The 12,247-nt window shown below is 36.2% G+C and overlaps 2 protein-coding genes across 2 annotated transcripts; both read right to left on the bottom strand.

The window, feature by feature from the left end:
- Window positions 1-1,236: 1,236 nt before the first annotated feature.
- LOC103720946 (protein DMP2-like) lies at window positions 1,237-2,146 on the bottom strand. The gene has a single exon (XM_008810927.4). The coding sequence runs from the start codon at window positions 1,973-1,975 to the stop codon at window positions 1,379-1,381; it is 597 nt and encodes a 198-aa protein (XP_008809149.2). The 5' UTR covers window positions 1,976-2,146; the 3' UTR covers window positions 1,237-1,378.
- Window positions 2,147-9,339: 7,193 nt separating this feature from the next.
- On the bottom strand, window positions 9,340-10,304 carry LOC103720945. The gene has a single exon (XM_008810926.4). The coding sequence runs from the start codon at window positions 10,140-10,142 to the stop codon at window positions 9,639-9,641; it is 504 nt and encodes a 167-aa protein (XP_008809148.1). The 5' UTR covers window positions 10,143-10,304; the 3' UTR covers window positions 9,340-9,638.
- Window positions 10,305-12,247: the final 1,943 nt, after the last annotated feature.

Here is a 12,247-nt window from a genome sequence, read left to right as displayed (position 1 = left end):
GAAATTTTATTTGGAGAATGAGTTTCAGGATTTATCTCAGCTTTGTTTGTTCTTTGGAATAGCGTGAGCTTATTTCATGCAGCTTGGAGCCATTTGAGTCAGGCACCAAATCAAGCTTGAAACAAGTACAGTTTAGAATGGATCAAATTCAGTTGGACTCCTAAGCCTTTGGACTGATTTCTGTGGCTCATAGAGCCAAAGTCTGCTTGTAATGAAATTGCTAATTTCAAGACAAAAAGACTGAAAAAAGGTCATTTTGATTCAATTCAAGGATTATCAAGCTTAAGATGAAGATAACAAGCTGCCACTTACAAGTGGCTTGATTCCTTGGCCAGTCGGAGGCAATCATTGATGATGTCATGACGATCAAACCCCTTTCTCAAGTGTGAGAATTTAAGTGATGTGAGTAGCCAATTCAAGGAGCTAATTGCCAAATTTGATGAGGAATTTCCTTGGGCTCCAAAGTCAGGCTACACCCTGACTTCCTCATGGCTAATGAACAGAAAGTCACCCTAGCTTCAATATATATTTTTTAATACTTCTAGCTTTATCTTTATTTTCATATTTATGTTTATGTTTATATTTATATTTGTATTTGTATGATTTTTAATTATTTTACCTTTGTGTGCAGATCACCCTAACTTCAACATATATTTTCAACTATCTGCATGTCGATTCTAGCTGCCGTAGCCAACTCCGAAACAGCCTTTGTTTACGTACAATCAATGAGGATGTGGTCCAAAGTTTCTTCTGACAGAGGTCACAATGTACCTCAGAATGTGGAAACTTCATTAGAAGTTGATGATGGCTCCATGGCAAAACCAAAATTGGTTATGCTTCATATGTTTTGGCTTTTCTTTACTGAGAGAAAGGAGTTGGGAATGTGCCCTGTGTACCTGACCATCGTCTCATTTCCAAAAATATCAGTTCCCTTGTTAGCAGTGGCTAGGTGGAGAACTGTAGATATGGAAGACCAGGTATAGTTATAGATACAAAACAAAATAACTATAAGGGCTCCCATGCACCTCATGGCTTGAATGGATATTAATATAGGACTGCATTTCATATAGCTTTTGATTTATTTGTGCTTTTTAAATGAATAGGCAAGTAGGGAAATAGGGATGCACCTCAAGTTTCCTAGATAGGTGATAAGTTTTTCCAAACAAGAAAATTTAGGTCCATGAGTAAGATACTCACATGGTGCCCAAACAAACAAGAGCATGAGAACAAAGTCACTGACCAAATCATGCTTTTTTCAGTTCATATGCAACAAGTTGAAAACATATCATTGATTCCAAGGAAAAGGAGAAGTCTCCTCTCCCATACCTTAAATTAAGTGAATACATATTATACCACATGGACCATCCTATATTGCATACTACTCAGAAGAGTCATCTTTGGTCTGTGTAGGAGGGTACCCGACGCCATGTCGAGTGCTGGGAAACACCATGAAGACAAAGCTTGATATGCCTCCTACCACCACAGGCAAGGCCATCATCAGTTTCTTCTCAGTAGACTCGAAAGAAGGATAGAAGCATTTGATGGTGTTCGAGTTGAGGAGAGCGATGACTGCAAATATAATCAGTGCAAGGAACGCATGCACAAAATCTGAAAAGCGTAATTTGTACTTGGAGAGGTTCTTCTTGCTCGAGTCCGGGTCGGAAAAGGTGTGCAGTCCATTCATCGTCGCCACTCCATAGTAAATCTTTCCGTTGCTCCCGACGTGGCTATCAGTGAAGGAAGCAAAGAAACAAGAGAGACCACATATGATCAGGAGAGCACCAGCTAGATACTTATTTGCAGTGTGGCAGCTGCCTTTGTTGGTGAGGAGAGGATTGAGGAATTGGAAGAGGAAAACAGTCCCACTAGGGAGGACCTTGATAAGGTTACCAACCCCTTGGAAGGTCTTGTCTCCCACGTTTTTCTTTGTTGTGGTATTGGAAGAACTGGTTGAGGACTGGTTCTCTCCTGTCATGTTGTTGTTTGCTTTCTTGAACCGGGATTTCTTCTGAATCAGAGGCTGTGCGAAAAGAGAAGTTACACTAATGTTCCTATTTATAAGGAGGCTGAGCAAAGTTGTAGGTGATGGAAGAAAGGTATTATTCTTTGCAAGTATGATGGTTTGCTTTCAGTCTCTGAGGAGTGTTATCCATTGGCCTAACTAAGAGTCAGTGCTTGCCGATGCTGAAGTTTGGTTAGTGATTGGGTTGAATGTTAGTTATTTTGTCTGTTTATTATATCAAGGATTTGAAATAAACCTACCAGTATGGTTTAGCTCTTGAAAACATCAAAGAGCAAGGCTCTTGAAAACACCTCAATTGAAGCTCCATAGCTGAAAAACTATGGGCTTTACCTAACATGGTTCCTCGCTTGTGAAGCTCAAACTTCGTTTGACTTTCTGATTCTTGTCATATAGTTCAGCATTTTTACATCTTGCTCTTATCCAATACAGCTATCCAATCAAGGCTCATATACAAAGCTGAAGATGTTACATGACGTGCCTTCTGTGGTTATGCTCAAGTAATACATAAAAGAGAAGATTTCTCTTATTGGTATACACTTATATCGAGCTCGCTTATTCATCCAAACTTCTCAAGTTTTGGTATAAAAACTTGTCAATTTTATGTCCACCAATGGTTCCTCTTAACAACTACCCGTAGGACATTCACTAAAAAGAATGCACTCATTATCTTTTAACTTGTCAAAACCTGATAGGAGGTAAATATGCTATCAGGGACTAAACATTCTAAGTTGTTCTACAACAACTTATATTTGCTAATATAAATTACGAACAATCTTATTTCTTGTATTTTCTGATATAAATTACTAACGACCTTATTTCTTAATGTAAACTTGTTCAAATCTACTAGTTGTGCCTCACCAGAATAAATATTAATCATTAATGTTATGATAAAAAAGTGAATGCAATTTGCAGGTAGATTGGTGATTGAAATGGGAAGCTTATAGGAAATTTTGGATAGCAAATTTAAAAAGATAAATGGACAATTGATGACTAAAATACTTTACTGTAATTTAATAACTAATAAGAATGAGAGGATTTTTCAAAAAAATACAGTCACTTTTCAATTTGCAGATTCGATATTATTTTTCTGTTTTTCATATCTGCATAAATTTTTGAAGCCAGGAAAAAACTGTCCTTGACCCGTCCATGCTAACTCACAAACCTAAAATGTTGATTCAGTTGTACATTCTCAATGGAATTTGAACAAAGTTGTGAATAGCTGAGTTTAGAATATAAGTATAATAGAAAATTTACATGATCAAATTTGTTATCTTTATACCCATTTATTGTGCTCTAACAAGTTACAGCATTAGTTTCTTCTATATTTTTGTTATTGATGAATTTTATACTATGCTTTTGAACTCTGGCCTCAATATAAACCTTGTCCAAAACTTGTATAAAAGGTATTAGAAACTTGTGCAAGTTTTCGATGTACATGGCAAAGCTAAAAGAAGGAAAAGGTATCATAGTAGGGCTATGGCATCCTACACTAGTTCCTTTATATAATCCTCCGCCACCCCTTCTCCTTTTCTTCTTTTCCCTCTCCGCTGCCCCTTTGCCCTCCCCACTACCTCCCTGGACCCTGCCAACCCGTCCATCCTCTTATGTGAGGACCCCATCTGCCTATACATCTCCCTATGGATCAACAGATTTGGTGATCCAAACCTAACCAGGACCTGACCCAAGCCCAATGCAAATCTGAATTTTTTGGGTTGAGACTGGGTCATGCATGACCTTTACCCTAACTCAAATAATTTGTTGGGTCAAAAAATTTTAGCCATAAACCCTACTCGTTTCGATTCGATTTTTTATTGGGTTAGCTCTGGGTCCAACATCAAGACCTGAACAAGAACTAGGTCAGGTTGGGATCAATTATGCCCTGGTCCAACCCGACCCATTTGCAACCATATTTATATTAGCATAGAATAAAAGATGTGGATCAAATATTTAAAAATGTGCATCAACATATATCATCGATTTCTGATAGCAACTTACCTTATGGTTCTCACTTGTGCATCTATAGCAGAAAGCCTAATCATTGATTCACTTAGTGCACGTGTCCAATATTCGCTATTCATAATGGATACGATAGCATTGGAATACACTTGATTCCTAAAAAATGTCACCATGTTCAATATTATCGGGAGTAGTAGCGAACTTATGTATGTGAAAGAGAGTTCAGACTAAACCAAGCATCACCTATGCTTATTGAGATCTATGAGTGAGAAACTAGAGACATTATCCATAGAGATATCTCCACCCACACAGGGGGTGCAAGAAACCGGCCGAATAACGAACCTCACCTGAATCGATCTCTTTAGTTTGATTTATATCATTTTTTATAAATTCAGTTTGGTTTTGGTTTGAGAAAGTCTTGAATTGAAAAGGTTTGATTCATTTTCTATTTGAGTTTTTAAAAAATCTATCTATATATATATATAAACCGATCTAACCCGATCCAACCCATATGTATGTATGTATATATATATATATATATATATATATATATATATATATATATATATATATATATATATTTAATTTTTAATTTTTTTTAATAAAAAATAGAATTTTATGTTTTGACTTAGCGCGGCCCATTTAATCTGGTCCATTGAATACCGACCATATATAAAAAGAAATTTTTGTATTTAGACTTAGCCAAGTCCATTTAGTCTAACTCATTGAATATCAACCCGATAAGCCAAATTAAACCAAATTGAATTTTTTTGGATTAGTTTCAAGGGGGTTTTGAAGATATTCAGTTTTGTTTTGGTTTTGGTTTTAGACAATAAGTTTAAATCGATTTGGCTTCAAGCTTATATATAACCCGACCCGACCCGACCGTGCACAACCCTACCCACACATTTATCAATTTAAAAAACACAAATCTAAACAAGTATCCCAAGTAATAGGTAGGCATGGATAAAACACCGGAGTTAATCAATTCATTCTTATGGGTTCGAATAGAGTGTACCTATTAGAAGATATTGCAGCAACACGAAGAGGGTCCACTAATGCATAGAGGCTAATAACTGGGTACATTCTTAAGCATAATTTCAGCATTATTGTCCAAGTCTTCAACATTAGTATCAATTTCAGATGATAAAAACTTGTACGAGCTCCAAGTTCAGATGAAAAGTTCTCTTCTGCATAAAATCATAAAATATCTTCCGAACTTTATCATATTAGATTCCACAATCGATCATTACGAGAAGAAGAAGTTTCATGCTGCGAGTCTTCTTCTCTCTCAATGCCGACTCTCTTCAGGAATCTTAGGGCGCATGCCATGCCCTAGGTTTCCATCTATTTAAAGGTTCCAACCCTTCGTTCTTCCCATCACTAGAGATCGCCACAACCACCGCCCTATTTCTTCCCTCTCTCTTCCTTTCTCTCTTTTGTCGAGATCTCCCTATCTAAAGGGTGGGTAACCCTAGAGAAGAAATTTGTTAGGAGAAATAATTTTTGGAAAATTATGATTAGTTTATTAAATTTGTTTTTTGATCTCTGCCTTTTGTTTGAAAATATGGGTCAAGCATGTTGTTATTAATGTTATAATTGTTTTAAAATATGTTATGCATTCTGATATTCTTGCAAAAATGAGTTTTGAAAATTTGACTTGGAAATTTGTGCAATTTGCTTTGAATGTATATATTCTCAGTATGACTATAATCTGGCATTGCCAATGGGTATTATACATTGGCCTTGTCGACTTATAATCTGAGAAACTAATTTCGACACCGAGTTAATGTTAATTAGAATAGCAGATATTGGATGCCCATTATCTATTAATTACTATCCACTATCCAACCCAAGCCACTGGAATTACGTGGCCATAGTTAATATTTTGTGTTTAGTATTAGTTGCGTAAAGTATACTTTTAAAAAGAGAAGATGTATATTATTTTTGAAATTTGATGAAAATGAAATTTACCTATTCAATGATATGTTATGAATTGCGATTGATTTACTATCTATTACTGTGAGAACCTATGTGGACGTGTGTTTAGTCTCATATCGGTTATTTATGGGTAGATTTTAGGTATTTATATAGGATCAAGAAATCTAAATAATACTTTTTGGCTAGCCTTTTTGGGTGAGGTTCGGAATTATTGTAAATAATATTAGAACAGACTCAGCCTATGACTTGTGGACTAGGAGACACTGTAGCACAGGTGTATTTGAGTTGACCACGAATTGATCATGGTGTTTGTGATTAGATTTGAATGGATTTATACTCTTAGCCTAACGAGGACGTCAGGACTTAAATGTGAGGAGTATGTAAGGACCCGTGCAAAGGTGTGTTTAGTTCAATATCAGTTATTTACCGTGTAGATCTTGGGTATTTATATAGGATCAAGAAATATAAATAATACTATCCGATTAGTCTTTTTAGGTGAGGTCCTGTGTTGTTATAGTTAACATGCTTAGAACCTATTCTGAAATATTTTGTTACTTAGCCGTTCGTGAAATATTAATTTCTTGAGACTTGGGGGAGTGCGCTAGATTTCTTGAAGATACTCATGATTATTTAGACTTTTTAGTTTGGTTTAGTTTAGTTTATTTTTTTTAGATTTTTTTTTTGGTTTGAATCATAATAGTTGGTTGGAATATCATAACTCTTGTTACATTGGGAATATTTGTTTATAGGAATGTATTGGTTAGATCTTTATTAAATTATTTTTCATGGATTGTGGAGTTTTGTTATTATTGCTCTAAAATTATTATAATTTGATCAGTAGTCTTGCATACTTGTATGATCCACCTTGCAGGCATGTGGTGTTTGTTACAATATTGGTTCAAAGCATGACATAGCTTGCACCTCCCTTCATTACAAACCTAAGATCCCTAAATTAAGATCACTAAAAACATGTCGAATTGTCCATCCTAGTAACACAACATAAAAACTTCTCCTTCAACATTATGTACTTTGCTATGCGTTCAAAGTTAGACAAATACATGAGAACAGATGTGCTGTTTCAGAAAGTAACACTTCGAACAATTATTGATGCACGGCTACGCAACATTCGATGCACAAATTCCTTGTTACATGTATATTGAGCTAGCTTCTTTAACCTATGTAAAATAATATGAAGGCTCAAAATGGCTTTTACGGCAATCCTACGGAGGAGATCCTTGATGCAGAATCCAAGGGTCAAAAATGGTCAAAAATACAAGGAAATCTTACGATGTGTACAGGATGAATTTGGACAAATCTTTGGTAGAGATGAATTTTACCATATGTCTTTGACTATCATTATTGATTTTCCCATGTGCTTGGTGTGCTAATGAATTTGGACAGATCTTTGGTACAGATAAATTTTGTCACGTGCTTTTGGCTATCCTTGATTTTCTTATGTGCATTGTATCACGCTCCAAATTCGGAACATAATATGACCATGCTACCAAAAGGTACAATCTATGATAACATGAAACCAACCATTACATCTTAACTTCCAAATCCATCACAAACAAAATATAATAATTAAAAGTCTAATTTCATCATCAATTAGTTCAGAGCATCTAAATTCAAACATAAATACCAAACTTATAATCATTAATATTTAGAAAATCATTAACTACAAATTCATAGTCAATTAAAATACTAAATTCTTCTACAAAATTTCCAAGCTTGCTAGCATGGACCATCCTTCGTTCCTATCGATCCTATTCGTTTAGAGAGAGAAAAATAAAAATAAAGATATGTGAGCAACATAGCTTAGTAAGTAAACCTTTTATTAGCTTCCCGATCAAGCATAAGTTTTGCATAAATTGATGCATCATAAAGTGAAAATAATAATTATTGCAAGATAAAATATTTTATAGTATAATATAATAAAACAAGCAATAAAGCAATCATACATGCATAAATCATTCATATTTCATAAATATGGTTCTAAGTTTATTTTGTAGATAAATTCATAAATCATTCTTCTACCATTTAACCATATCATAGTTCAAAATATTGCTCACAGATATTTATGCTACTGTCACTTTATACCCATAATAGGGTCGTAATCGATAAACACCATTTACTATTATCCATTTGTAGAGTCATATGCCAACTATTATTATCTACTGGCAGGGTCGTATGCCAACTACTATTACCTATTGGCAGGGTCGTATGTCAATTATTATTATCCGCGGGTAGGGTCGTATGCCAACTACTAATACCTGCTGGTAGGGTCGTATGCCAACTATTATTATCCGCTGGCAGGGTCGTATGCCAACTATTATTATCCGCTGGTCGGGTCGTACGCCAACTATTATTATCCGCTGGCAAGGTCGTATAACAACTATTATTATCCGCTGGTAGGATCGTATGCCAACACTATTACCTGCTAGTAGAATCGTATGCCAACTACTATTATCTGTTGGCAGGATCATATGCCAACTACTATTACGTGCTGGCTGGGTCATATTGAATTGGATGTCGATCTACCCAATTTTCAGGGGCTATATATAGCTGAGAGCCCTTTTGCCGTAGTTCTTAAAATAAATTTTCTTAAGTCATATTTTTTGAATCATATATGAATACAATATGAAATGACTTTATAGAATTTATAGCCTATAAATAAGCATTTAATAATAGAATAATCATAAAATTATTATTTTATTAAAAAATATAAATTTCATAAATATGGAGTTTATAGTTCATAACTAGTGCTTAACGGTAAAACAATCATAGAACCATTATTTCGTAATAAATCATGAGTTTCATAATATCATATGCCTGATCCTTGATTTTTAGAAAACATGATATCATCAACATTTAATACTATTTATATTTTTTTCTAATACCAGAAAATAGATGGAAATTTAAAAACTAATGAGTGTTAGGGTTACTTTTCTCTTATATCTTAGACTTTCAAACTTCACTAGGTGAACCTGCTAAACCTATTTAAAGATATTAAGAGTAAGATTAATTCCCATTTAATCACTTTAATAGCATTAAAATAACAAGACAAAAGAAACGATTGGTCAGATGACAGTGGCCTCGTTAGGTCATGTCTAAGCAACTCGATCAATGAATCATGGGGTACGAACTCGATAGAGCCAAAGCCATTTAATAAGGTTTATCAATACTGAGTTTCATAGGTACTTAACAGGGCTAGGATGATCAGTTTGGCAGGCTTTTCGGGCACTAGGATAGATCAAGACCCTTTTGCAGGGGTTCACTCGGTCCATAGGATAGAGAGATGGAACTCGGTTGATGGATCCTTGGGTCTTCTTAAAGAGAGATATAGGGAGATGAATTAAACAAAAAAAAGAGCAATTCATCGTCAACGTTGCTGTTGGTTAATGGAAGTGAAGCCCATCTGATTGACAGTGATTGATTGAAGTGAAGCCCATCTGATCGACGGTGATTAATTGAAGTAGTTGTGTGAATGTCCCCAAGAGAAACCAGTATGAACGTGTAAAACAGAACAAAGAAACGAAAAAAAAAAATCATTTCTGTCTTTAATCATACACTTAACCCCTAAAACCATCATCACGAGTTTTTCATCGAACCGTCCATTCCATCATCAGATCCCAGATCATTTCTCCCGTTTTCGCAAAAACGACGGAGAGATTTCGATCCGAAATCAAGAAGAATGGAAGTTCTTAATTCCTGCTGTCTACTCCAGATGGAGCAAACGCCTGAGATCCTTGGTCGCGTAGTCTACGATCGCCGGCACCTCCTCCTTCTTCACCGAAAAGCTCGGCAGCGGCAGCGAGCTCGGCGACGGCGAGACCGAGAAGGCCGACCCGGCGTAAACCGCCGCGGCCGCCTTCAGACCCCCCGTACCGATCTGCTTCGGGATCATCTCCGGGTCCGGCCCCATCCTCCCCGTCCCGAACACCGGCGCCGCCTCCGCCTCCGGGTTCCTGAACGCGTCCAGCGGCTCTCCTCGCTTCAGGATCGTCACGTGAGCCACCGCCGGGCGTTTTCCTTCGCCGGTCTTGGCCGGCTTGACGGAGGCCTCCCGCCGCTTCCTGGCCTCCGGCCGTGGTGAGGGCGGCTTCCTCGAGGGCTTGGGGTTAGGGTTTCTTTTAGGTTTCGGGGAGGGGAGGATGGCTGGTATGTGCCGCATCTGCTGGGCCATGAGGACGTCGTGAGGCCGCAAGACCTCCATTGCCATGGCTACGAAGTAGACGAAGAAGAACGGTTTCTAGTCAGCCAATTTGGATGTGTTCTCGATCGAGAAGGGAGGGTTTATATAAAGAAGAGATGTCACCGTGGGTTCTCCGTCCCATAAACCTACTCCGTGTTCCAGCTTTAATTTATGGAGAAAGACAGAGAGGTCGCTTGCCGACAATATGGCCCGGCCGCCACGGCTGGTTGACCCGGAAGAAACACGGATGCGGTCTTCGCCGTCGAGGTCAGTCAAGAAAAAGATTAAAAAAAAAAAAAGCTGAACAACTTGCAAGCTACTTGCTCTTAATTCGGATCAGCTTAGATAATTTTTCAAGTCTAATTTGATTAACAAAATACTTGGTTCGAAAATTCATAAATTTATTAAAATATATATGATGGGGATATCAGAGCCACGCATTCGCGCCAGGAATTGACATCATTATAGCTAGAAGATTGTTTTGAGCCACCGAGTTGAGTCAGGCTCCAGATTGAGTCCATTCGAATCTGCGTCATGTTTTTTTTATTGCTTTATTAGTTGCTTTTGTTTGAGTCGATTTGGTTGTTGAGTCAAGTAATTGAATCAATTGATCAATGTAAGACCTAATTATGAAGGTCCCACTTTAGGCATGATCAATTGGTTTAATGGTCTAGGTTTAATTTGGTATGTAATTAATTAATTAACTTAGTCAATTAAATTAAAGGGTCCAAATTTGGTTAGTTATTAATTGTTTGACTTGGTCAATTTATGATGTAAAGCTTATATAAGCGTCTCCCTGCTCATGAATTAGGCAATTTAATGATTGAATAAAAAAACTCTAGCCTCCTTTCTACTTCTTCTTCTTCCTCCTCCTCCTCTCTTCTTAATGCGTCTCTATAACCTCTTCTTCCTCCTCCTTCCCTAATTCTTTCTCTTTTTCTCTTTTTCCTACAGTAATTCTCTATCAATATATATATTTAATAATATTATATTTTATTTATAAAATATTATTAATTTATTATTTTAAAATATAATATTATGCTATATTTTGTTTTAATTATATTTTTAAATTATGACTAAAGATGGAATTCTTGCTCTGGTATGATTCAATTGATAATTGAATTGAGTTAAATTAATTTTAAATATTTTTTTTTTTTTGAGTTGAGTTGGTGCTCGGACGACCTATCTAGAGCCAAGCTCAAGCCTTTAGCGACCCAGCTTGGCACGGCATAATTGCGCCTCTCAAAACATATATGGACCGTTGGAAAAAAAAAACATCTCTTGGTGCTATTTGGTCGTCCCCGCTGACTCTTGACCCGTGCGAAAAAGGAGGTTAAAGAAAAGCTTGCGCACCATTTTGTAACCCAGGGCCCTATTTGCAAGGGATTGTAAGCTTTTCACGAGATAAATTTTGTAACTATCCCTTGCAACAGATGTTTTAAATCCCAATAAGATAGAGGGCATCTCAGTCTTCCCATTTTTGTGAGGAAACAAGATTGGGATGGGATAGAATTTCGAAGGAGAAAGAAAAAAAAAGAGAAAGAACCAAAAGAAGAAATTGACAAAAAAAAAGAAAAGAAAAAGGCAAGGAGAAGATAGAGGAAGAAATGAAGAAGGAAAAAAATAACAGAGATGATATAGAAAGCGAGGAAGGAAGGAATAAGAAAAAGGAAGGAAAGGAAAAAAAAAAAAGAAGAAGGAAAGCAAGGAAGGAAGAAAAACAGGTGAAAAAAAAGTTTGTGGAAGAAAGCAAGAAAAAAAAGAAAGAAGGAAATAAAGAAGAAAAAAAATGAAATAAAAAAAGAAAAATAAAGAAAGGAAAAAAAGGAATAAAGAAAAGAAATAAAAAAATAAAGAAAACTTGACCTAGACGATCGTTGGGTTTAGACTACCAAGTGTCTTGTTTTGTAGAGAAATCAGAATACCCTAGTTCCACTGAATTTAAAATCTTTCTTGCAATTCTAATACCACGTTGGACAAGGTTCAACTCTAACATGATGTTAAACAAGGAACTAACGGAGGAAACTGCAGTAGGAGTCGTAACATTTTGTATAAGTATAATACCATTTTATGTGATCATATCACTCCTAATTACATCATAACTTAGTCCGAAAAATTTTAATTAGTACTCT

Source organism: Phoenix dactylifera, chromosome 12 (assembly GCF_009389715.1).
Source record: "Phoenix dactylifera cultivar Barhee BC4 chromosome 12, palm_55x_up_171113_PBpolish2nd_filt_p, whole genome shotgun sequence".
NCBI lineage: Eukaryota > Viridiplantae > Streptophyta > Magnoliopsida > Arecales > Arecaceae > Phoenix > Phoenix dactylifera.
Note: the sequence above shows the minus strand (reverse complement) of the source record. Positions and strands in the feature narration are given on the sequence as shown.

Coding starts and splice junctions, on each gene's coding strand:
- LOC103720946 (XM_008810927.4), bottom strand. CDS start 1,975: ATGACAGGAGAGAACCAGTCCTCAACCAGTTCTTCCAATACCACAACA.
- LOC103720945 (XM_008810926.4), bottom strand. CDS start 10,142: ATGGCAATGGAGGTCTTGCGGCCTCACGACGTCCTCATGGCCCAGCAG.